General features: G+C 44.2%; 2 protein-coding genes across 3 annotated transcripts in view; both read right to left on the bottom strand.

The window, feature by feature from the left end:
- Window positions 1-301: 301 nt before the first annotated feature.
- LOC123482161 (exopolyphosphatase PRUNE1-like) lies at window positions 302-6,827 on the bottom strand. Its single transcript, XM_045208922.1, has 8 exons — window positions 6,619-6,827; window positions 4,324-4,428; window positions 4,021-4,223; window positions 3,666-3,850; window positions 3,401-3,559; window positions 3,186-3,280; window positions 2,433-2,591; window positions 302-2,269 (listed from the first exon to the last, which is right to left on the bottom strand). The coding sequence occupies exons 1-8, from the start codon at window positions 6,655-6,657 to the stop codon at window positions 1,883-1,885; spliced, it is 1,332 nt and encodes a 443-aa protein (XP_045064857.1). The 5' UTR covers window positions 6,658-6,827; the 3' UTR covers window positions 302-1,882.
- Window positions 6,828-7,944: 1,117 nt separating this feature from the next.
- LOC121543284 (unconventional myosin-Ie) overlaps window positions 7,945-26,712 on the bottom strand; it is a 28,279-nt gene continuing 9,511 nt past the window's right edge. The window contains exons 4-28 of one of the 2 annotated variants that reach the window (XR_006657582.1): window positions 21,829-21,923; window positions 21,590-21,677; window positions 21,394-21,483; window positions 21,030-21,161; window positions 20,812-20,946; window positions 20,602-20,734; window positions 20,273-20,469; window positions 17,445-17,525; window positions 16,684-16,770; window positions 16,497-16,583; window positions 16,194-16,361; window positions 15,860-15,945; window positions 15,662-15,743; window positions 14,905-15,110; window positions 14,515-14,659; window positions 14,288-14,402; window positions 13,383-13,552; window positions 13,014-13,159; window positions 12,761-12,907; window positions 11,583-11,740; window positions 11,396-11,470; window positions 11,087-11,303; window positions 10,740-10,915; window positions 8,734-8,863; window positions 7,945-8,699 (exon numbers count right to left, since the gene is read on the bottom strand). Coding sequence is in view for 1 of the 2 variants with exons in the window: in XM_041853039.2 (XP_041708973.2) it covers window positions 8,787-8,863; window positions 10,740-10,915; window positions 11,087-11,303; window positions 11,396-11,470; window positions 11,583-11,740; window positions 12,761-12,907; window positions 13,014-13,159; window positions 13,383-13,552; window positions 14,288-14,402; window positions 14,515-14,659; window positions 14,905-15,110; window positions 15,662-15,743; window positions 15,860-15,945; window positions 16,194-16,361; window positions 16,497-16,583; window positions 16,684-16,770; window positions 17,445-17,525; window positions 20,273-20,469; window positions 20,602-20,734; window positions 20,812-20,946; window positions 21,030-21,161; window positions 21,394-21,483; window positions 21,590-21,677; window positions 21,829-21,923 (3,093 nt within the window). In the remaining variant the exon portion in view is untranslated. Of the gene's footprint in view, window positions 8,864-10,739; window positions 10,916-11,086; window positions 11,304-11,395; window positions 11,471-11,582; window positions 11,741-12,760; window positions 12,908-13,013; window positions 13,160-13,382; window positions 13,553-14,287; window positions 14,403-14,514; window positions 14,660-14,904; window positions 15,111-15,661; window positions 15,744-15,859; window positions 15,946-16,193; window positions 16,362-16,496; window positions 16,584-16,683; window positions 16,771-17,444; window positions 17,526-20,272; window positions 20,470-20,601; window positions 20,735-20,811; window positions 20,947-21,029; window positions 21,162-21,393; window positions 21,484-21,589; window positions 21,678-21,828; window positions 21,924-26,712 lie in introns of both variants that reach the window. The other variant, XM_041853039.2, reaches the window with a different exon arrangement.

The following is a 26,712-nucleotide window of genomic DNA, read 5'->3' as shown; positions in this document are numbered from 1 at the left end:
TTTATTTTCTTTAATGTTAATAAGGATACAATGTTATGCAGAGGTGTACATATAACAATTTTATAGACAAATTATACTATTTACAGTCGCGGCGGAGAGTTGGGGGGCGCGAAATGTTTACTTCTTCCTAGGGGGGGCGTAACAGAAAATAATTGAGAAGCACTGCCCTAGAGGAAGGTAGACAGTAGATACCACACTGGGAGGAGCCTCCATGGTCCTAATATCCTCCACATCACAAATACGGAGTTGAAAATAACAGGGACAAAACAGGATAATAAGAAACTGTAGTCACAAGAAAATGTAAAAGTGTCTTCCAAAATACTTTAATACTATTTAACCCTTTTCAAAATTTCAGGTGAAATCATTACATTTCTAACTGTAAAACTTTTGTCAGTTGGTTTCCAAATTATTAAAAATGTCAAACTGTGGTTTCCAAATGATTTCAAAGGTAAAACTGTGAAATGTTTCACTTGATTGTCCTTCATAACATAACAGCTGCTAATGGTCTAAACTTGACTGAAATCTTTTCTACCTTTTGGTGTAGATTATAGCTGTATCTCAAAGAACACTCTTCTCATCAGTTTGGAGCATTTTATGAAATATACAGTAATTTAATTAGACTACATCAGGCCTGGAAGTACCGTGAGTGGTTCTAGGGAGTCCTAGTTTCAGATAAAAGAGATCAAAGTATTATATTCAAATGAACATGGCATCAGCAAATATCATTGGTACCAAGTGCTTTAACACAATCAAATGGAAGTTCCTGTATCTTCTTGCAATACAATTGCATATAAATCAGATAATATTCTCAGATTTTATCTATTTTTTAAAAATGTTTACATAAATTTGCAGAATATGCATCTTTCATTTGGAGAAGATACAGTATTATAATGGTGTTTCGAATCAGAAGAACATTCAAAACTGATTTCTTATCAATAAAACAGTCAGTCAATGAATTATGTCTAGCTATCTCAAGCAATAACTAATTCAACACAAACACTTCCCTTCACTTCAACGTCAAACTGCTTATCAATTATGTAAAATCAACACTGCATATCATACAGGGTAACACTTAATTTGGACAGTCCATCTTTACATGCTCTACAGACTCAGTTACATTTGAACTAACTATCTACTAACGCTAACCTTAACCCTTATCCTAACCCTAAACTTAACTCTTACCCTAACCCAAACTCTAACTATTAACCCTTACCCTAAGCTTAGTAAGCAGTTGCTTATCAACAGAGAGTCAGTTAATAGTATGACTATCTGTAGACTATCCAAATAAAGTGTGACCATATTTTTTTAGGCATCTATCACAAAACTGTTCCTATACACATTAGTATAGGGCACAGTGGCTAGATGTCAATATCAAGCTTCTTGGTTCCAGTAGACATTCAACGCCCTCTTGGATGAAGATCCCTGTTGCCTTAGTAAGCAGACCACATATTGTTTAGGCATCTATCACAAAAACATTCCTATACACACTCTTTGGGAGAAGAGAGAGAGTGGATCTATTTTCTCAAATCTACTGCAAAATGGCTTTCCCGGAAACATACCAACCGGGAGTATTCTTCCCTTAACAGAGTTCCCACTTAAATATCTTATTCCCATTCGAGGATGAAAGCATGGGTGTCACTCATACTTTCAATACATTTCCATTATCTCCAATAGGATTGTCCGTGGATTCTTTACTCCTCTGGATTGGGGACAGTGTGCCTCCCAGTCCTTCTCCCAGCTGATCAATGTTGTGCGTACCTTATCACCCTGCACATTCACAAACAATCTGTACTGACTGGTCTAAATCCTGTTGCGAGAACTCTCTGGCCATCCAGCTGTTATACAGGTTAGTGAGCTTGGGTGCTCAGGAGTGTGAGTGACATCAGTGTCCCCCTGCGTTCTCCTCTTGGCTGGCCATGTTGCTGAACTTCTCCGTCAGAGCTTCAGCGCTGATCCTGGGCAGCCCGTTGTCAAGGGGACAGCCCTCAACCAGACTGTTCATAGGGGTGGGGGGGAAGTGAGAGTCCTCCTCTATCCCAGCGTCCTCAGTGCATGCCCGTTGCCGTGGTGACTCGTAGCTCTCCTCCAGGTTCCCACAATGCACCGCGCTTCGCTCCCTGTCCCTCAGGAAGTCCTTGATGATGGGCAGCACCTTCTTCCTGGAGGCCAACGTGTTGCCTTGGAGATAAGCCTTGATGTCCGAGTAAGGGCTGCTCATTGGACTCAGGATCAGACTGGGGTTCCGGGCTTGCTCCAAGGCTTGGCTCATCTGCAGGACAAAAAATACCATTCAGTTGATCATATAAAATAGACATTGTAAAATAAACAACAACCTGGCAATCCAAAGCTTACTATCAACACTTCATAATTACTTTAACTCTAGATAGTCAACTCTATGGGATCATGTCTGATTGGGATGGTGTAGTTCCTACCTCTTCCCTGTAGAGGGTGCTGGAACTGTAGACTGCCAGCTGCCTGAAGGGCTCCTTGTTATCATTGAAGGAGATCGTCATGGCCACCACCAGGTTGTAGCTGTGTTTGTGGCAGAACTCACAGAGCTCTTGCTGTAAGCTTTGTCTCTGTAGAAAAGCCTGAGGGACAACATTTATAGATATTACAGTTTGTTTGTGAATCTCAGTATAAACTCAAGTGCACCTGTTGAGTCCCTTTATTAAGTTCACATGATCAGACAGACACAAACCCTGCGCCTTTTTACTTGTGGGTGGTTCCACCTGATTGGACATGTGGTATGAGTGATCTTCATGAACTAGGTGCAACATATCACCTTCACGTTTTGAGTGTCTGAAGTATCTGGGAACACAGGGAAGAGTCTGATGGGTGTGTCTGGCAGTAACAAAGGGAAGTGTCTGAAGGGTGTGTCTGGCAGTAACACAGGGAAGCGTCTGAAGGGTGTGTCTGGCAGTAACACAGGGAAGAGTCTGAAGGGTGTGTCTGGCAGTAACACAGGGAAAGGCTCTGATAACTTGAGGCCTGTGTTCAGTTTAGATCAGAAGTGAGATTCTGCAAAGAATTCATAGGTGAAATATGTGCATTGTGAGATGGCATACTGCAGCAGAACTGGGGTTTGTACAAGATAACAAGTATTTGAACCATGTTATTATCCACCAGTAGTAGATATAACCTTCTGTTGTATCACATATTCAATAGTTAAGATGCACACCCACCTCCAGTGTCATATATATCACACTGACTGCCAGTTTCAAATCTCTCTCCGATGCCACCTTCATGTCTTTCAGTAGCATCTGTTCTGTGGTGAGACCTGGGGACAAGGGAATACGAGCATTGCATTGATATCATGGGATGATTATCATTCCAATCTGATAGGCAAAAATCACATCTACAAGGCTGAGCTTTAGGTATTAATCCTGGGGGCGTTTACCTGACACGTCAAATTTAGCATTCTGCAAGGACTGGAAGAGGACGCCCCTTGGTGGCAGGTTGGGGAAGCGCGTCTCCAGGAGGACTGCGTACTGGCTGTCTTTAGGGGTGACTTTCCCTGCCTCTGGGGCCATGTTCACACAGTCTAACACTATGGTGCCTGCGATCATCACAAAGAACAGGATGTCTCAGTCTCTTCACACAGTGACACAGTACAATACTAACAGACATGATTTCCCACATACATCAGTTATAATTCTGGTTACCATATAAGAGCTGGGCCACCTGTTGGTCGAGGACTTCAGGGGCTTTCTGGATGATCCGTTCTGTCACCAGGGTGGTGCAGGAGCCCACCGTCTCCACGGTAACGGAACAGGAAGGAGAGGGCTTCCTCTCCAGGAGGTGATGGTCGATCACCTCCACCACCGCCTCCTCTAGATCACGGTCAGAGCTGCAACAGAGAGGCACACAGTCAGTCAGGGACTTTAGTCAAGCTATTTCAATGAGTCTCTAGGTCAGTGTAGCTTTTGTAGAGATACAGGTGATGATCACATGGGGAAGTGTTTACGTCCTGGATGACTGTCAGTGGACAGGGGTTAAGGTGTCATGGTTGACACTGACCTGGGCAGCACGTTGTGGTCCACCAGTGTGAGGTCCAGCCGGCCGGCCCGGTGTAGACTCCCCAGGTCCACCTCGTCCCGGAACACCAGGTCATCCTGGGAGAGGCCACTCTCTCTCAGCAGGAAGGCATTGTCCGTGCGCAACGGGAACTCTTGCCGGGGAATGTTCAGAACGGGAAGAGGAATTTTCCCAGAATCAAGTGTCTGGGAGGGGAGAGAGGTGTAATAACACCTGATGCTTGCTCTGTTGAACCATTTTCAACACATGGGTCGGGGCCCAAATGATGGGGTGGGTTACTCTCACCTTGGGCAGGAAGTATGCGTAGGCCAGAGCCGACACCATGGAGTCCAGGTCGCAGGCCTCGTTCCCCAGGACCACATGGAACTCTGGGCTGCCCTCTGCATTCCCCTGAGGAGTGTAGAGTGGGATGGATACAGTCAGAAGAATATCCAACTCCTATGAGGGGATTTACTATGAGAAAATACAGGGCAGTCTATCCATTACTCTTGTATTGGGCCTTCAAAGGCAATCAGATGTGTCTTACTGAGTGGACAGTGCTATGTGGACAGGGATCCTGGCTGTGTGTGTGTGTTGTAATGTCAATGCACGTCACAATGATGCTGATCACTGGAGATGAGGTACTCCTGGTTCTGCACAATGTCCCCCATCCTAGAGTAAAACCCTGGACCCTGTTTGAATAGCCTTCTTCTGAAGGGTCAATGGCAGATCCCTGCGTAGCCTAAAGTGGATGAGCTAAGGGCTGACTTCATTTCCCTGCCTGAAGGCTCTGGCTAGCTCCTTGTCAAATAGCCTTAGGCTAATTCCGTCAATGACCTCAGTAGAGCAGACTGTGATGTAATGGCTAAGCTACATGACGGCCTGCTAACTCCACTACATGTTTTTGTTGAATGCTTTACAAATGTGGAGTTGAAACAAGTAGGGTATTTCATTTTCCCAGAGCATGGCCGTCTGTGACCATCTGTGACAGCGGCACAAGTCATGGGCTAACAGAGACAGCTTGTTGCCATAACAAAAGCCGGTCATGTGACAATTAGCCGGTCTACAGCCTGGAGCCTAGCAGCAGATAGCCTAGCGGTTAAGACCGTTGGGCCAGTAACCGAAAGGTCGCTGGTTCAAATCCCTGTGCCGACTAGGTGATAAATCTGTCGATGTGCCCTTGAGCAAGGCACTGAACCCCAATTGTTCCTATAAATCGCTCTGGTCAGTGAGGGGATTGAGGGGATTATTAACATGCTGCTTCCTGTCCCCTCCGAGCACACAGTATGAAGGGATAGCGAAGGGACGTCAGCCAACTGTTGCAGATCAAGAGTAAACAGAGCACTGCATAGAAGTAACTAGACAGGTGAAAGAACATTCTCAGGGAGCATCCATGACATAACCCAGTCTCATCTATCCATATAACCCAGTCTCATCTATCCACGATATAACCCCAGTCTCATCTATCCACGATATAACCCAGTCTCATCTATCCACGATATAACCCAGTCTCATCTATCCACGATATAACCCAGTCTCATCTATCCATGATGTTTTCAGATTGATGCAGAAGGAGAGGAAGCCACTGTTAACTATTGAGATGCACCGTACCCGTCTTTCCCATCCCATCAGTCTTATCTCTCAACCCACCCTACCCCATCCCCATGTAGACACACTGGATGGTACATCTGCACTAAAAGCCCTCTGTGTGTGCTGGTGCTGACAGCATGTTTGTGTATTTCCACTCCAGACTTCTCTTCCCCCTCACTGAACACTAAGTAAATAAGGTGTGATGCTCTGAGGCGCTATAAACACCACCTGATCTCACTAATCTTGATAGCACTGTTTGGGTTCAAAACAAGCCCTATTTTCCTTAAGGTTAAGAGCATGGTATCAAGACCCTGAACATTTTAGAAAATTGAGCCATCATGTAATGTAAGTGTGTCAGACCTGTAGGACACGTAAAGCAAAAAATGCACGTGGGCATATTGACACCTGACATGCACCTGACCCTACAGCCGCTACAACAAACGTACTTTCATGGTCCATTGCAATTGAACAATTATATTTGTTTGAATATCACCGAAATATATTAATGCAATTTAATTTATAATCATGCAACAAAATGAAGCAGTGGATGAGTTACATTTCAGCCAATTATGTGATTACGTGACAATGCTAATCATCTTGGCTAGCCAACTAGCTAGCTGTAATGACAGTTTATGTTCTGTACAGTTCAAATGTAGCTAGTGTACGGTGACAACTGTCTCAGTTTGAACTAATTTGAAACCAACAGCTAGTTACGCAGTACTAGCTAGCTATATCACTGACTGATCGTCACAATAACTGGCTGAGAATAACTTTTATGCTCATGCACGAGCCCACAACCAACACCGTGACCGTGCTGCTGTCACATTGCCCTAGTCTAGTCGGAATGTAATGTCTTGCTGGCTTTCTCTGAAAACCCCACTAATTGAATTTGTCCATCAAATGTACACGTCGAAGGTGTTTAGAAGACGACTACATAACTAGCTAGCCGTTAAGACAAACAAAAAAATGAAAATGGATGAAGCGACCACCAGAAACAGTCGATGTTCCTACCTTCAGCACATTGCGACAGCTTTTTAAAAACATTTCCATGGTTATCGGATGCACTACGTAAACGACAGTCTGAAATGACAGTTTGCTAGTTGTTTTTGTTGCATATAGCTAGCTGTATCTGCACGTCGCACTGTAAATTTGAAATGGTAATGTCCAAGTGTCATGCGTGACTCGTCTTGGGCTGACGTGAATTTCAAAGACGTGACGTGGTATATGGGTAGTGTAGTATCAAATATGGTTGTAAAGAGAACGGTAGTAGCAAAGATTTTTATAACTAAACCAAGATAGCCCACAGGCTGTCGTTTCCAATGAGAACAAATGAGCCATAGTGGGCAGAACAAGCAAGAAGGGGGGCAGAGCCAAGCACAAGCTAGCGAGATCCTATTGGCGCGTTCTAGTATCATCTGCATATTTCCGTTAGGGAACGCCTACTCTGTGAAGTGCGCGTGTGCAATAACTTAATTTGCCTTTGCACTCCTTCTGAACAACGCGATTTTTGAAAACTTTTGCAAGCAAAGGGTAAAGTCTACAAACCTTAGTCCACTCTGTTCATAACAGATTCTAGTTTTGGGAACAGAAAACTGTATTGAGATCAAATGTTTCATCGATGAGAAAATATGCAGAATGTCGGCCAAAATCCATCTCGTTCCATCTTCTCCCACTGCCCTCCAGTGGGCTTCCTCTCACTACCATATTTGATACTATTTGGTAGTGAGTGGAAACGCCAAGCTGATGCTTCACATTTAAACATCCAGTGAAATATCTGTCTCGTTGTTATATCTATGGTAGTAGGGTTAGTTATAAAAATCTATGGTAATAGGGTCAAAAGTTTTGACTAGATGGAATGCCGCTAATGTCAGAAGTGACTTTTAGTACCAGGTTAGGATAATTTACGCAGCAGGTTAGTAGAGTTAACGTAGCAGTTTAGGATAATTAGGTTAAGGTTATGAAAAAGGTTAGGGTTAGCTATAATTCTCCTGATGCAACTCAATATACACATTTTGACATCACTTTGACATCAGTGGCATCCCTTCTAGACATGACCAGTGTCCATAGACTGTAAAAAGAGTGTCAGGAAAAACAACCCCCCAATATATGATGGTTTACATTCTTTTAAAATCTTTATTTCTTGTTCATTATGACTTTACACCTCTACTGTTAACAAACAATCAACTGTCTTTTTTTGTATTTATTTTTTGACAACCCTAGTCTATCTCTGGGTAATACCATGTACTGTAATAATAATAATATAATATGCCATTTAGCAGACGCTTTTATCCAAAGCGACTTACAGTCATGTGTGCATACATTTTTACGTATGGGTGGTCCCGGGGATCGAACCCACTACCCTGGCGTTACAAGCGCCATGCTCTACCAATTGAGCTACAGAGGACCACTGTAGCCTATTATAAAAAATGGGAAATGGTAGGCTCTGTTGAAGTCTGATATGGTTCTCATCATCTTAGGTAGATATTTCACAATTCTATATCAGTGAAGATCGGTAAGGCTGGGTTTACACAGGCAGCCCAATTCGGATTATTTTTCCATTAATTGGTCTTTTGACCAATCAGATCAGCTCTTTTGCAAATAATTGGGCAAAAGATCAGAATTGGGCTGACTGTGTAAACCCAGCCTTACAAATTTTCACTGACATAGGATTGAGAAATATCTACCTAAGACGTTGAGAACCACATAAAATACACCAATAATATATATTTTACAATATATATCTTGTCTATAATCTTTTGGCCAATTACCCATTCTATCCCAACTCCACCTGAACTGAGATTATTATGGCCATTTGGTCCTATATATTAAACAAATGTGAAAGAGCAAATAAAACTAAGATTTATTTCAACACTCAAGAGGTAAATGTCTATAAAAAGATGCCGGATAAAACAATTTGTTCAGCCTTAAAAAAAGATTTCCCCTTCTAAAACAATAGATAAAATCCATTGATAAAAGTTAGTAGTATTTGCACTTGAAACCATCTTTGGCAAAAATCATCACGTTCCCTTGTCTCTGACTCCAAAGAGAGATGGTATGGAGAAATGCTTTGATTATGGTTTTTTGTTTTGTCTCTGTAGTAATGCACTTGGTATGGCTGTAATTCAACTGTTGCCACCTGACACCTCGCTCTCCTTGGACATGTTCCTCATAGCTCCAGCCTAGATCTTCTTTACATAATTCCCAGGAAACATGCCTTCTCTCCCACGAAGACGACCGAACCACCAGCCTGATGGATCTGGAGGGAGGACAGGTGAGAAAAACGGTCAATCTAGATTATACAGCCCTTTTCTATCCTCAGAGGGAATTACAGGTGAAGCACAGGAAGACGGCTTTCAACTGAAGTAGAGCATGTGGTTATAGTATGCCTTTAATAATACTATAATACTAGCAGTATACAGTGGGGGAAAAAAGTATTTAGTCAGCCACCAATTGTGCAAGTTCTCCCACATTTTCATCATAGGTACACGTCAACTATGACAGACAAATTGAGAAATTGTTTTCCAGAAAATCACATTGTAGGATTTTTTATGAATTTATTTACAAATTATGGTGGAAAATAAGTATTTGGTCAGCTACAAACAAGCAAGATTTCTGGCTCTCACAGACCTGTAACTTCTTCATTAAGAGGCTCCTCTGTCCTCCACTCGTTACCTGTATTAATGGCACCTGTTTGAACTTGTTATCAGTATAAAAGACACCTGTCCACAACCTCAAACAGTCACACTCCAAACTCCACTATGGCCAAGACCAAAGAGCTGTCAAAGGACACCAGAAACAAAATTGTAGACCTGCACCAGGCTGGGAAGACAATCTGCAATAGGTAAGCAGCTTGGTTTGAAGAAATCAACTGTGGGAGCAATTATTAGGAAATGGAAGACATACAAGACCACTAATAATCTCCCTCGATCTGGGGCTCCACGCAAGATCTCACCCCGTGGGGTCAAAATGATCACAAGAACGGTGAGCAAAAATCCCAGAACCACACGGGGGGACCTAGTGAATGACCTGCAGAGAGCTGGGACCAAAGTAACAAAGCCTACCATCAGTAACACACTACGCCGCCAGGGACTCAAATCCTGCAGTGCCAGACGTGTCCCCCTGCTTAAGCCAGTACATGTCCAGGCCCGTCTGAAGTTTGCTAGAGTGCATTTGGATGATCCAGAAGAGGATTGGGAGAATGTCATATGGTCAGATGAAACCAAAATATAACTTTTTGGTAAAAACTCAACTCGTCGTGTTTGGAGGACAAAGAATGCTGAGTTGCATCCAAAGAACACCATACCTACTGTGGAGCATGGGGGTGGAAACATCATGCTTTGGGGCTGTTTTTCTGCAAAGCGACCAGGACGACTGATCTATGTAAAGGAAAGAATGAATGGGGCCATGTATCGTGAGATTTTGAGTGAAAACCTCCTTCCATCAGCAAGGGCATTGAAGATGAAACGTGGCTGGGTCTTTCAGCATGACAATGATCCCAAACACACCGCCCGGGCAACGAAGGAGTGGCTTCGTAAGAAGCATTTCAAGGTCCTGGAGTGGCCTAGCCAGTCTCCAGATCTCAACCCCATAGAAAATCTTTGGAGGGAGTTGAAAGTCCGTGTTGCCCAGCGACAGCCCCAAAACATCACTGCTCTAGAAGAGATCTGCATGGAGGAATGGGCCAAAATACCAGCAACAGTGTGTGAAAACCTTGTGAAGACTTACAGAAAACGTTTGACCTGTGTCATTGCCAACAAAGGGTATATAACAAAGTATTGAGAAACTTTTGTTATTGACCAAATACTTATTTTCCACCATAATTTGCAAATAAATTCATAAAAAATCCTACAATGTGATTTTCTTGATTTTTTTTTCTCATTTTGTCTGTCATAGTTGACGTGTACCTATGATGAAAATTACAGGCCTCTCTCATCTTTTTAAGTGGGAGAACTTGCACAATTGGTGGCTGACTAAATACTTTTTTTCCCCACTGTATAATACTAGCAGTATATCATACATAGCAGTACTTATAGTGTATGACTAATAGCAGTTTTATACTACTGTAATGAATATACTCAGTTTATTTAAATATTATATAAATTCAGAGATTATCTACTGTAAGGGTTTAGTACCTTCAGTGAGGATTTCAATGACATCCTCCGCGTTGAAGCTCAGCTCATCAGTGTCCTGGGCATCGTAAGCATACAGCGCTCGGCATTCTGGGGAGCGAGGCTTGGGCTTGGGGGCAGGCTTGGGGCGGCCCGCTCCTGGGGAAGGCTTGACCTCCTTCGAGAGTCTACGATGAAGACTGAGCAAAATTGGGATGAGAGACAGAGAGTAGAAGAGATCTAGTAAAAGTGCCATTCTTGATTTACAGTATCTAATACCATTTGAGTATTTGAAAAAAACACCAGCAACATGAGGAAGAATATACATTTTAACAACCTAACAAGTATTCAAACAGGGCCTGAGAACTCACCCAGCCACTCCCTGGTCAGGCACGTTCATGAAGGCGGTGTCTGCCTGGCTCTGGTTGTTGGAGCGGTTGTTGGTCTGCCGGGACCCCTGTTGTCGGGGTAGTGTGGGCTGCTCCATACTGGACTGCCGGCGGAGCAGAGAGACTCTGGACGCCCTGGACGAGGGCGGCCCACCCCGCTGACCACCACCTCCACCTCGGCCTCTGCCCCTGGGGGCGCCTGAGACACATGGACATGAAGGAGATGTTGAGTGAGGTCAAAAGTCAAATGAGTGCAATCATTGGGGAGGTTCAGCTATCTAGTTCTCTCACCTTGTGACTGCTGTCGCGAGCCTGGAGGCTGGTTGCCCATGTAGCGACTTTTCCTGTTGTCCCTGCGGGTCGGTCCTGGGGAACACATGAGAAAAAGGTGTGATGTGTCTGAAATGCTATGGGACGGTTGCACAGACCCAGATTAAGCCTACTAATAGAAGTCTCCATTCAAAGTGCATGGACTTACTGGAGTTCTTAGGGAGCCCGGGTCCGATGGTGACTATGAGGACCTTGCTGCTGGGCTTCACAACCACCTCGTCTCCTTGGCCCGGCTGGAACTGGATCTGCCTGGAGCCAGCCGCTGAGAACGGCCCCCAACCTCCCTTCTTCACCTTAAACTCCAGTCTAAACGTGGAACGGAGAGGGAGGGAGAGAGAGAGAAGAGCATTGGGTTAAGATATGGCTTAAAAGACTCAAACTGGATTACTTTTTTGCATTATGTATCTTTGAGATTATTAATGATCGTTTTCGTAAAGCATGACACTGGTATGTTTTAAGGGGCAATCTGCAGTTGCTACATCCATTTTTTGACTTATAAATTAATGATATATACCCATTGATTCTTGAAGAATATAACAATTTAGAAAAGCCTCATGAGTTTAGTTCAACTTTCACACCCAGTCCAGTGTTTCCCCTAGGATTTTTTCAGAAGCGGTGGCAAAGTTAGCGTGGGGGGGAGGGGTTCTCCCACCGAAAATTTGAAAGGCCTTCCTCTTGGCCGCAGGTTTTGCTGTTTTAAAGCCAATTTCCTGCCATTCTACACATTTCAACATGGGGCGGGGAGAAATCTATAGTTTAAAGCTAATTTCCTACAATTCTACACATTTTGCCAGGGCTTATGCAGTGTTCTTATGCTTCCCAGTGACTCAAACATTAGAACTAAATCAATGGGGCCCCCATGCCATGACAGTTTTGGAATTTTAGATTCTCCCTGACTGTCTAGTTTTTATTTTGGTGGTTAGTTCTCAAAGATGATCTTATAAATATATACCTCCATTATGTTTTCTACATACTTTATATGTGGTTTTAGACATTTAAGTTGCTGCTAAATGAATACACCGCAGTCAGAACCCAAAATATACGCTTGTTTTACTCCAATGTTTGTATACAAAGTAAATGTAAACAAATACTGTATAGCTTCAAAACATGGTTACAACTATCGTTCTGATATCATGGATGGTCAGTCCTTGCATCCATAGCTCTGTCTATGAATTTGAGAGTGGTTTTATTTCTCCAGGCCCATCCCTCAGCTTTTTATAGAAACCACTATGTTATGGTTTCAACTGCGGATTGGCCCTTTTAGTTTAACAGTAAAACCCCACTGATTGGTCTAAGACTAAGCTCAGCGTAAAGACTTTGACTGACAGGTTGTTGAACTTGAGCGGTAGCTTCCTCTGGGTCTTCTCATCATAACGTTTGTAGAGCAGACTGAGGAACTCCGTCTTGAAGATGCACTGAAGGACACTGTCGTAATGCTCCTCATGGATGATGAAGAAGTCATCCTGCAGGGTGCTGAGGGAGGAGAGGATACACATCCTGTCAACTAAAATCTCATTTCTACTACTGTGCATCATGATCATCAACTGTTAGAACATTTCCAGAATATCTTAACCTGCACCTGAGAGAGACTGACTGAATCTTCTCCACTTCTATCTGTCTCTTCAGAACCTCGTGGATCTGCCCCTTATCTGGTCCCTGCGTCACCTTCTCCCGACCAATCAGATACAGGAACTTAGGGGTCAGGATGAGGTCACGCTTCACAGTCTGCAACATGGAGAGAGGAATATTATATAACCTGTTGCTATTATAGGCTTACTGACCAGTAACCATCAGATATATGGGGTTCAATGAGCAGACAAGCATTGGCAAGGGATGCCTTTAGCAGTATCCACCAAACCATTGATGGAGTAGAAACACTGTCTCTTCTATCTAACATGAATAACAATGTCAATGTTGGTTTGTTCCTGTGGTCATACTTGACTCTTACCCTAAACCTGCGGTCATATTTGGCAACCACATCTGCAAAATCGATCTTCTCCCGGCGGCCCACGAACTGCCGGATCTCGGGGTGGTTGTCGGTGCCGATGTAGTCGCCCACAAAGTTCCTGTTGAGGCTGTTTCTCCTCCTCTCCTTCTTATTCAGTAAGATGTCTGAGGCTACAGGACACACCACACTGTGATGCAGTACTGAACTGACAGGACACACCACACTGTGATGCAGTACTGAACTGACAGGACACACCACACTGTGATGCAGTACTGAACTGACAGGACACAACACACTGTGATGCAGTACTGAACTGACAGGACACACCACACTGTGATGCAGTACTGAACTGACAGGACACAACACACTGTGATGCAGTACTGAACTGACAGGACACACCACACTGTGATGCAGTACTGAACTGACAGGACACACCACACTGTGATGCAGTACTGAACTGACAGGACACACCACACTGTGATGCAGTACTGAACTAACAGGACACACCACACTGTGATGCAGTACTGAACTGACAGGACACACCACACTGTGATGCAGTACTGAACTGACAGGACACACCACACTGTGATGCAGTACTGAACTGACAGGACACACCACACTGTGATGCAGTACTGAACTGACAGGACACAACACACTGTGATGCAGTAATGAACTAACATGACACACCACACTGTGATGCAGTACTGAACTGACAGGACACACCACACTGTGATGCAGTACTGAACTGACAGGACACACCACACTGTGATGCAGTACTGAACTGACAGGACACACCACACTGTGATGCAGTACTTAACATATACAGTAAATAGAACACTCTATTATGCAGTACTGAACGTACATGGCAAAAAGCTAATTCCCACAGAGAGAAACCAATGACTTACCTTCTTCTCTCATCTTGACGTACTTGCGGACGGCGATGTGTTTGCGCCAGGCCTTCTGGATGGCCCGAGCATATCCATTATACTTCCTTTCCCTCATCTCCTCCAGCAAGAACAACTACAGAAACACATTTTAAAATAGTTATTTCAGTTATTGCCTTTATAGTAAGAAGAACCAGACAGTTCTGTGTCAGTATAGAGGTTTTCTAGGTAACAAGAGAAAGACGTACTGATTCTGGGGCCTTGATGAAGATCTTGGTCTTTCCCAGCTGGTACTGGTCCTGGTCCATGTTGACAGAGTGGAGGAGGTGGAGAACCCCCTTCCTCTCCTCCCCTGTCCACTGGGGCCACGTCTCCCTGGTCAGGATGGCGTACCTGGAGGACCACACACACAACCATTTTCCTGGACTGGGAGAATGTCCTGAAGTCCCGATAAATGTTTTTATAAATAGAAACAAAATATTGGTTGGAATTTATATCGATCAAGCCCAATGCTGATTAAAAAAACAGGAACAAATACATTTGTACTGATGTTTGAAATCTGTGAAGCCCGCATGGAAATCCATCTCTTGACTCCTGACCACCGTATGACCCCTGACCCGTATGACCTTAGGGCTCACCTCTGCAGGAACTTGGCAAAGGCTCGGCGGAAGGCGTACCCGGCGCGGCGCACACGAATGTTCTCCCGCAGGCCCAGGTACTCCACCTGGTGTTTGGCCCGAGAGTCCTCCCAGTCCCGAGGCTTCTTGGTCTCGTTGGGCTTAATGCAGCGGATGTAGTGGGGGGTGCACTTCATCAGAGTCTGGACCAGGTTGTTGGCTTGTTTCTGAAGGACATGGAGGTTCAATCATCCAGCTTTGTAGAACAGACCAGGTGCTCAGAGCAATAAAAACAGACTGATAGAAGAAAATGTATCCCTGTACAATAACACATTCAGTGACCTGTGGATGTTATGGAAGACAGCGGGGTGGAGGAGTCACTCATCTGAGTTTGGACTGGCATGTCTGTTTCCATAGCAACAATAATCTCTCGTGGACAGATCTGCGTAAACATAACTGGTACAGTAGAATCTGTTGGGTAGGAATGGGGTGCATGGGATAAGGAGCAGCAGTAGTTACGGTGTTTGGGTTTTTAGTCACTGTTATTTGGACAAATCACGATTTCGCAGGCGTTAGCATCTTTCGAATTTCGGGAGGGGAGGGGACATTCGGCCCGTAGAGAGAGGGTGGAGCTCCTCGTTCTGGTTCCACTCCTCGTTCTAGCATCTCGTCATCTCTTAACACGTATGGACCCAGAACTTAATCAAGCAGCTGACCAATTACGTGAGACTTTATATTATAGAGATTATAGTAGCACACAACCGTGTCAGATCCTTACCTTGATCTTGCTACTGGCGGTGGTAGGACGGCCCTTTTTCTCTGCCTCTAGGTTTTCTGGGAAAATGGTTTTTATGAAGGCACTGCCCAAACACACACACACACACAGACAGAGAGACAGAGAGAGAGAGACTGGTCAGTGGCGTTCTATGGAATTATCATATAGTATACCTATTATAACATGTCTAACTACACTTACAATTCACTGCTCTGCATCAGCTCAATGATGTCATTGAAGAGCACATCTCGGTTCCTCTCACAGAAGCCACTGACGTCATAGGACACCTGAGAGAGAGAGGACAAGCTATCAGTCTTTAATTTCAGCTTTTTTCCCTAACACATTCTGATATTTAGGAGATGTGGTCTCCATGTACTCCAAACCCCCACCAGGGGGCAATGTGCCAAATTAAATCAAAGAGCTGTAATCTTTGGAATGTTGGACTGTTGGTCAATGTTGGTTCAGTGTGTAATGAGGATGTATTCTAAATGGATTCTAAAAGGCCCATAGTGTTTGTGCTGTATGGTGTCCTTGCCTTGCCAGCGTAGTGGTGCACTATGAAGCCTTTATTCCAGCTGTTGAAGTGCTCATGGGAGCTGATTCCCCCTTGTAACTTCTGGATCAGAGTCTGGTCTGCGCCCTCGCCCTTAGCATGCATGGTGGCACACACATCGTCCAAGATACTCATGATGCCTGGGGGGTTCTGGGTATTAAGAACAAGGCATATCAAGAACTGTACCACACACAACATCTACTGGTACTGTTGTTCACCTGAATTACACACAAAATGGCCGCCCAACTTCAGCACTACAGGAAATGCCCGAATATGATCACTCACCAGTTTGGACTCAATGAGGTCACACACGATTTTGTTGTTAAAGTACTCGATTGGCGTCCACTTGATCCCTTCCTGCACATACTCCTCCTACAAGAAACAACGTAAGTATCTGGGAAAACAGGCCAAAGTAATGTAGATGTATCACAAGACGAAAGAGTGAAACAAGTAATGTAGAGTTATCACTTACCTGCTCAGCTTTTAACGTGAGCTCAATGAAAATCTGCTGCAGTTTCTCATTCACAAAGTTGATGCAGAACTGCTCAAAGCCATTTTTCTATTAGTGTTAAATAGAGATGTGAAGGAAAATGTTATGTTTGTGCTTTTCTAATAACCAATTCGACTGGATTCATGCAAGTGACTGATTGATCATGCCTGGGAGGAATCCTCACTATCAGTATAAGCAATTTGGCTGTATGCCCAGAACCTTGTTTAGAAAACGGAAAGGGATATCTCAGTTTCAAGAGAGAAGAAGCCTCGTGAGGTATTGGTCGGTCACATGAATGAACCAAAAGTTAATGATGAATGAATTATGAATAATGAACAAGCTAAATCATGCAAATATAACTTGTCCGGCGAAGCTCCTGACAGACGTGTACTACTTGGTGCATTAAGTTTGTTGGAACCTCTCCAGCTTGCTGATAATAAAGAATGACTCATTTAAGATTGACTTCAGGTGTCCCTGGTGGTAATTTCCACAACAGAGAGAATACATAGTATTAATGATTTTGTATGAATAAAAAGCAATAAACTTTCAACACATATACTTAACAGTAGGTAACTGGAGGTGGCAATTAGGTGTGCAGGCCATATGTGTGCAATCTTAAACAAAATGACATGTGGTCTAACAGTAGGCCTATATGGTGATGTATGCAGTTCTAAAATAAATTAGGGCTAGTCCAACAGTAGAAGTGGGACAACTCCTGTATGAGGCAGCACAGAAATATCCACCTGGAAGATTTCAAAGCCATAGATGTCCAGCACCCCAATGTTGAATTCCTCATGGTCTTTCTGTATGGCTTTGTTGATAGACTGGGGGAGAGGAGAGAGGAAAGAAAGACAGACAGAGAGACAGGAATGAAGAAGTTTAATTGCTAAAGAGCAATGATACAGTACTATGATACAGTACTACAATAAAATGAAGTGTCATGGTTGTAGCAACAGTACTGCAGTAAACCTCTTGTAAGACAACAGGACAGAACATGTGTCAGCTGCACTGCCTCCCTACTGCTCCCATCTCTAGACACGTTCCATCTTGTGTGGCTCCCACACCAGCAGTCAAAAGACAAACAACTGTACAAGGATCCGGACAGCAAGTCCAATACATGTTCCGATAAGAGGTATGACTCTGTAGTAAGTGTGAACATGTTTGGCCATCCTTTGCTGTTAAATGTTCCTTCTACTAGTTAACTGGTCAACATATACAGTGAGGGAAAAAAGTATTTGATCCCCTGCTGATTTTGTACGTTTGCCCACTGACAAAGAAATGATCAGTCTATAATTTTAATGGTAGGTTTATTTGAACAGTGAGAGACAGAATAACAACAACAAAAAATCCAGAAAAACGCATGTCAAAAATGTTATAAATTGATTTGCATTTTAATGAGGGAAATAAGTATTTGACCCCCTCTCAATCAGAAAGATTTCTGGCTCCCAGGTGTCTTTTATACAGGTAACGAGCTGAGATTAGGAGAACACTCTTAAAGGGAGTGCTCCTAATCTCAATTTGTTACCTGTATAAAAGACACCTGTCCACAGAAGCAATCAATCAATCAATCAGATTCCAAACTCTCCACCATGGCCAAGACCAAAGAGCTCTCCAAGGATGTCAGGGACAATATTGTAGACCTACACAAGGCTGGAATGGGCTACAAGACCATCGCCAAGCAGCTTGGTGAGAAGGTGACAACAGTTGGTGCGATTATTCGCAAATGGAAGAAACACAAAATAACTGTCAATCTCCCTCGGCCTGGGGCTCCATGCAAGATCTCACCTCGTGGAGTTGCAATGATCATGAGAACGGTGAGGAATCAGCCCAGAACTACACGGGAGGATCTTGTCAATGATCTCAAGGCAGCTGGGACCATAGTCACCAAAAAAACAATTGGTAACACACTACGCCGTGAAGGACTGAAATCCTGCAGCGCCCGCAAGGTCCCCCTGCTCAAGAAAGCACATATACAGGGCCGTCTGAAGTTTGCCAATGAACATCTGAATGATTCAGAGGAGAACTGGGTGAAAGTGTTGTGGTCAGATGAGACCAAAATGGAGCTCTTTGGCATCAACTCAACTCGCCGTGTTTGGAGGAGGAGGAATGCTGCCTATGACCCCAAGAACACCATCCCCACTGTCAAACATGGAGGTGGAAACATGATGCTTTGGGGTTTTTCTGCTAAGGGGACAGGACAACTTCACTGCATCAGAGGGACGATGGACGGGGCCATGTACCGTCAAATCTTGGGTGAGAACCTCCTTCCCTCAGCCAGGGCATTGAAAATGGGTCGTGGATGGGTATTCCAGCATGACAATGACCCAAAACACACGGCCAAGGCAACAAAGGACTGGCTCAAGAAGAAGCACATTAAGGTCCTGGAGTGGCCTAGCCAGTCTCCAGACCTTAATCCCATAGAAAATCTGTGGAGGGAGCTGAAGGTTCGAGTTGCCAAACGTCAGCCTCGAAACCATAATGACTTGGAGAAGATCTGCAAAGAGGAGTGGGACAAAATCCCTCCTGAGATGTGTGCAAACCTGGTGGCCAACTACAAGAAACGTCTGACCTCTGTGATTGCCAACAAGGGTTTTGCCACCAAGTACTAAGTCATGTTTTGCAGAGGGGTCAAATACTTATTTCCCTCGTTAAAATGCAAATCAATTTATAACATTTTTGACATGCGTTTTTCTGGATTTTTTTGTTGTTATTCTGGCTCTCACTGTTCAAATAAACATACCATTAAAATTATAGACTGATCATGTCTTTGTCAGTGGGCAAACGTACAAAATCAGCAGGGGATCAAATACTTTTTTCCCTCACTGTATATATATATATATATATATGTATTCACTAACTGTAAGTCGCTCTGGATAAGAGTGTCTGCTAAATGACTAAAATGTAAATGTAAATATATAAAAAAGCACCCACCAAATTATTATTAAATATGTCCTGTAAACTTCAAGGAGTTGGTCTGATGGGAATCCGTGATGTCATCGCCCCCCCCGTGCTATGTCATGACTGGACCACCTATTAAGATGTGCCTTTTGTTAAGTAAATCAGCTGTTAAAGGAGGTGAAAAGGTGACTGGAATGGGACTTTAAATGTTAAAGTTCTCTGTTATCCCTCCGCCAGGTGAAGAAACAGAGCCAGATGCCTCTGCTGGACTACTTCCTGCAGGAACACGGTACCCACACCACTGAGGCCTTCCTCACGGCCCAGCGCAACTTTGTTCAGAGCTGTGCAGGCTACTGTCTCATCTGCTACCTGCTGCAGGTCAAAGACAGGTCAGACACTCCCACTACTCCCTCTCATTCACTCCTTCATCCTCTTTCATCGCTTACATCCTGATCACTCTCATCTCGTTCCCCTCTTTCTTTTTGTTGTTGTTATTCTGTCTCTCACTGTTCAAATAAACCTACCATTAAAATGATAGACTGATCATGTCTTTGTCAGTGGGCAAACGTACAAAATCAGCAATACTTTTTTCCCCTCACTGTAGGTGAGCAAATTGATGTGGATAAAAAGAACCTCACTGACAGGTTCCTTCTGAAATTAAATGGAAACTTACATCCACGAGAAAGTCAAACAGGCGTGAGTAGAGAGCTTTGGAGAGGGCGTCCCGTGTGAAGGAGGCCTGCTCTGTGTTCAGGGTGACAGCGATGCTCTCTGTCTTACCCCCCCACTTGCTGTCCATGATCCGGCTGGTCAGCTTGTTCTTCAGACCCTCCTGGGAGATTCCCAACAGGTAGGCCGGGAACGCCAGGACTACCGGAACATGGATGACGGGAAGTGAGATAGGACAGAGAGGGGGATCACAAGTGCAAAGAGGGTATATGATAGGGGTTGATTTGGGATTGTGTGTGTGTGTGTGCGTGCGTGTGTGTGTAAGTAACTCACAGTCCTCACTCTCCACCACAGCGTAGTTTCCCTCCTCTCTGAAGGCGATGTTGCCCAGATGCAGGATGCCTGCTACGATCTGCAGCACCATGTCCTGCTCGTCTACAGACAGGCCCACCACTGACATGGCCTCCTAAAACACATAGACACAATGAAGACAAACTGCCTCTCTAGACATGTGGAAAAAAAAGAGAGAGAGAGAGAGCTCACCATGGTGTCAGAGAATTCCTTCTTATCGTTGATATCCTCCACGGTGTAGGTGCCAGACTGGTTCAGGTAGAGGTAGTAGTCAGGTGTGGTGACACCAAGGTTCTCCCTCATCTCTTTAGTGGCACCCATCAGGAGCTAAGGGTCAAGGGTCAGAGGTTGTTTGGTCAAAGGTTAAATAAGTGATGAAATTCTCTCCATAATGAGTTATTCTGTCCCACCTGGTAGTAGATGTGGAAGTTCCTCTCTCCCTGGTTCTGTGACACCACCCTGGACTTCTCCAACAGGAAGTTGGAGATCTTCCCTCCGTCTGGCTCTCCTCCACGGCTGAACTGGATCTCAAAGTACTTCCCCTGTGGTAACACAGAATACAGGGATTAAGGTTCCTTGTCCAGATAAGGCCTAAACCAGGAATGCAACAATAAAAGCTCCACCTAGATTTCTCCCTATTGCTTTCACCTTTCTGGTCCCATCAGATCTGTCAATGGGAGTGAAGGGCAGAAGGCCAAAACTTTTTTGGAATGAAATGCACCCCTAATTCCGTATCCATTTTATCGGTATTCCCAGATTCCCGGTTCTACTCACAAAGCGACTGGAGTTATTGTTGCGCACGGTCTTGGCATTCCCAAAGGCCTCCAGGAGAGGGTTGGATTGGAGGATGATGTCTTTTACGTGCTGTGAAGAAGAAGAATAAAGGAGAACAGATGAACGCACTAATACGTGTCTGAGACGATGAAATGAGAGAATGGAAGGGAGAATTAGAAAAATGGATCCCCTATACCTGGACTTTGGAACCTCCGCCCGACACCTTGGAGATGTAGCCCATTATGTATTTTGCTGCTACGGTCTTTCCTGCTCCACTCTCTCCACTGCAAAAACAACGGAAAAGCTTTGTGAAACAGGGCAACACCCTAACTCATTGTGATGATATCCCATTGACAGAATGCATGGTTTATGTGAAAGTTCAGGTTACTACAAAGTATAAAGCTTGATCTCTGGGAGTGAGATGATTGGTCAGACCTGATGATGACACACTGGTTCTCACAGTCGATCATCATGTTGCGGTACATGTTGTCAGCCAGGGCGTAGATGTGAGGGGGGTTCTCATACTGGGCCTGACAAAGGAGGAGCAAGCATTATTCCATTGTCCACAGCAGGTAGCCTAGCAGTTAAGAGCGTTGGGCCAGTAACTGAAAGGTCGCTGGTTTGAATCAGTCAAGTCGACTAGGTGAAAAATCTGTCGATGTGCCCTTCCTGGATAAGAGCGTCTGCTAAATGACTAAAATGTACAAACACATACATACATACATACATTCAGTTGAAGTCGGAAGTTTACATACACTTAGGTTGGAGTCATTAAAACTTGTTTTTCAACCACTCCACAAATTTCTTGTTAACAAACTATAGTTTTGGCAAGTCGGTTAGGACATCTACTTTGTGCATGACACAAGTAATTTTTCCAACAATTGTTTACAGACAGATTATTTCACTTATAATTCACTGTATCACAATTCCAGTGGGTCAGAAGTTTACATACACTAAGTTGACTGTGCCTTTAAACAGATTGGAAAATTCCAGAAAAGGATGTCATGGCTTTAGAAGCTTCTGATAGGCTAATTGACATCATTTGAGTCAATTGGAGGTGTACCTGTGGATGTATTTCAAGGCCTACCTTCAAACTCATTGCCTCTCTGCTTGACATAATGGGAAAATCAAAAGAAATCAGCCAAGACCTCAGAAAATAATTTGAGATGATGAGCCACAAGTCTGGTTCATCCTTGGGAGCAATTTCCAAACGCCTGAAGGTACCACGTTCATCTGTACAAACAATAGTACGCAAGTATAAACACTGTGGGACCACACAGCCATCATACCGCTCAGGAAGGAGACGTGCTCTGTCTCCTAGAGATGAACGTACTTTGGTGCGAAAAGTGCAAATCAATCCCAGAACAATAGCAAAGTACCTTGTGAAGATGCTGGAGGAAACAGGTACAAAAGTATCTATATCCACAGTAAAACAAGTCCTATATCGACATAACCTGAAAAGGCTGCTCAGCAAGGAAGAAGCCACTGCTCCAAAACCGCTATAAACAAGCCAGACTACGGTTTGCAACTGCACATGGGGACAAAGATCGTAGTTTTTGGAGAAATGTCCTCTGGTCTGATGAAACAAAAATAGAACTGTTTGGCCATAATGACCATCGTTATGTTTGGAGGAAAAAGGGGGTAGCTTGCAAGCCGAAGAACACCATCCCATCCGTGAAGCACGGGGGTGGCAGCATCATGCTGTGGGGGTGCTTTGCTGCAGGAGGGACTGGTGCACTTCACAAAATAGATGGCATTGAAAATTATGTGGATATATTGAAGCAACATCTCAAGACATCAGTCAGGAAGTTAAAGCTTGGTCACAAATGGGTCTTCCAAATGGACAATGACCCCAAGCATGCTTCCAAAGTTGTGGCAAAATGGCTTAAGGACAACAATTGTGGTCCTCTGTAGCTCAATTGGTAGCGCACGGCGCTTATAACGCCAGGGTAGTGGGTTCGATCCCCGGGACCACCCATACGTAAAAATGTATGCACACATGACTGTAAGTCGCTTTGGATAAAAGCGTCTGCTAAATGGCATATTATATTATAAACAAAGTCAAGGTATTGGAGTGGCCATCACAAAGCCCTGACCTCAATCCTATAGAAAATGTTTGGGCAGAACTGAAAAAGTATGTGCGAGCAAGGAGGCCTACAAACCTGACTCAGTTACACCAGCTCTGTCAGGAGGAATGGGCCAAAATTCCCCCAACTTATTGTGGGAAGCTTGTGGAAGGCAACCCGAAACGTTTGACCCAAGTTAAACAATTTAAAGGCATTGCTACCAAATTCTCATTGAGTGTATGTAAACTTCTGACCCACTGGGAATGTGATGAAAGAAATAAAAGCTGAAATAAATAAATCATTCTATTCTATTATTCTGACATTTCACATTCTTAAAATAAAGTGGTGATCCTAACTGACCTAAGACATGGAATTTTTACTAGGATTAAATGTCAGGAATTGTGAAAAACTGAGTTTAAATGTATTTGGCTGTGTATGTAAACTTCTGACTTCAACTGTACATACAGTACCAGTCAAAAGTTTGGACACACCTACTCATTCAAGGGTTTTTCTTAATTTTTACTAATTTTCTACATTGTAGAATAATAGTGAAGACATCAAAACTATGAAATAACACATATGGAATCATGTATTAACCAAAAAAGTGTTAAACAAATCAAAATATATTTTATATTTGAGATTCTTCAAAGTAGCCACCCTTTGCCTTGATGACAGCTTTGCACACTCTAGGTGTTCTCTCAACCAGCTTCATGAGGAATGCTTTTCTAACAGTCTTGAAGGAGTTCCCACATATGCTGAGCACTTATTGGCTGCTTATCCTTCACTCTGCGGTCAAACTCATCCCAATTGGGTTGAGGTCGGGTGATCTGTGGTATACACAGGTGGCGAATCGCATCTCTGCATGTCTGGCAGACATATCAGTGTGGATGACGGATCACCACCTCAAGCTGAACCTCGGCAAGACGAAGCTGCTCTTCCTCCCGGGGAAGGACTGCCCGCTCCATGATCTCGCCATCACGGTTGACAACTCCGTTGTGTCCTCCTCCCAGAGTGCAAAGAACCTTGGCATGACCCTGGACAACACCCTGTCGTTCTCCGCTAACATCAAAGCGGTGACCCGATCCTGTAGGTTCATGCTCTATACGACCCTGCCTTACACAGGAAGCGGCACAGGTCCTAATCCAGGCACTTGTCATCTCCCATCTGGATTACTGCAACTCGCTGTTGGCTGGGCTCCCTGCCTGTGCCATTAAACCCCTACAACTCATCCAGAACACTGCAGCCCGTCTGGTGTTCAACCTTCCCAAGTTCTCTCACGTCACCCCGCTCCTCCGCACACTCCACTGGCTTCCAGTTGAAGCCTGCATCTGCTACAAGACCATGGTGTTTGCCTACGGAGCTGTGAGGGGAATGGCACTTCCGTACCGTCAGGCCCTGATCAGTCCCTACACACAAACGAGGGCATTGCGTTCATCCACCTCTGGCCTGCTGGCCCCCCTACCTCTGCGGAAGCACAGTTCCCGCTCAGCCCAGTCAAAACTGTTCGTTGCTCTGGCACCCCAATGGTGGAACAAGCTCCCTCACGACGCCAGGACAGCGGTGTCAATCACCACCTTCCGGAGACACTTGAAACCCCACCTCTTTAAGGAATACCTGGGATAGGATAAAAGTAATCCTTCTACTCTCCCCCTACCCCACCCCCAAAAAAATTAAAATATATATATTTTAAAGTGGTTGTCCCACTGGATATCATAAGGTGAATGCACCAATTTGTAAGTCGCTCTGGATAAGAGCGTCTGCTAAATGACGAAAATGTAAATGTAAATGTAATTGTGGAGGCCAGGTCATCTGATGCAGCACTCCATCACTCTCCTTGGTCAAATAGCTCTTACACAGCCTGGAGGTGTGTTTTGGGTCATTGTCCTGTTGAAAAACAAATGATAGTCCCACTAAGTGCAAACCAGATGGGATGGCGTATCGCTTCAGAATGCTGTGGTAGCCATGCTGGTTAAGTGTGCCTTGAATTCTAAATAAATCACTGACAGTGTCACCAGCAAAGCACTCCCACACCATAACACCTCCTCCATGCTTTATGGTGGGATCTACACATGCGGAGATCATCCGTTCACCCACACCGCGTCTCATAAAGACACAGCGGTTGGAACCAAAAATCTCAAATTTGGACTCCAGACCAAAGGACGCATTTCCACCGGTCTAATGTCCATTGCTCATGTTTCTTGGCCCAAGCAGGACTCTTCTTCTTATTGGTGTCCTTTAGTATTGGTTTCTTTGCAGCAATTTGACCATGAAGGCCTGATTCACAGTCTCCTCTGAACAGTTGATGTTGAGATGTGTCTGTTACTTGAACTCTGTGAAGCATTTATTTGGGCTGCAATCTGAGGTGCAGTTAAGTCTAATGAACTTATCCTCTGCAGCAGAGGTAACTCTGGGTGTTCCTTTCCTGTGGCGGTCCTCATGAGAGAAAGAATCTCAAATATAAAATATGTTTTGATTTGTTTAACACTTTTTTGGTTACTACATGTGTTATTTCATAGTTTTGATTTCTTCAATATTATTCTACAATGTAGAAAATAGTAAAAATAAAGAAAAACCCTGGAATGAGTAGGTGTGTCCAAACGTTTGACTGGTACTGTATATATAGATATATATATATATATATAAACTCAGCAAAAAAAGAAACATCCTCTCACTGTCAACTGCGTTTATTTTCAGCAAACTTAACGTGTAAATATTTGTATGAACATAACAAGATTCAACAACTGAGACATAAACTGAACAAGTTCCACAGACATGTGACAAACAGAAATTGAATAATGTGTCCCTGAACAAAGGGGGGGGTCAAAATCAAAAAGTAACAGTCAGTATCTGGTGTAGCCACCAGCTGCATTAAGTACTGCAGTGCATCTCCTCCTCATGGACTGCACCAGATTTGCCAGTTCTTGCTATGTTACCCCACTCTTCCGTCAAGGCACCTGCAAGTTCCCAGACATTTCTGGGGGGAATGGCCCTAGCCCTCACCCTCCGATCCAACAGGTCCCAGACGTGCTCAATGGGAATGAGATCCGGGCTCTTCGCTGGCCATGGCAGAACACTGACATTCTGTCTTGCAGGAAATCACGCACAGAACGAGCAGTATGGCTGGTGGCATTGTCATGCTGGAGGGTCATGTCAAGATGAGCCTGCAGGAAGGGTACCACATGAGGGAGGAGGATGTCTTCCCTGTAACGCACAGTGTTGAGATTGCGATGACAACAAGCTCAGTCCGATGATG

This window comes from Coregonus clupeaformis, chromosome 28, assembly GCF_020615455.1.
Source record: "Coregonus clupeaformis isolate EN_2021a chromosome 28, ASM2061545v1, whole genome shotgun sequence".
Taxonomy (NCBI): domain Eukaryota; kingdom Metazoa; phylum Chordata; class Actinopteri; order Salmoniformes; family Salmonidae; genus Coregonus; species Coregonus clupeaformis.
The sequence above is the reverse complement of the archived record's forward strand: the minus strand, read 5'-3'. Positions and strand labels throughout refer to the sequence as shown.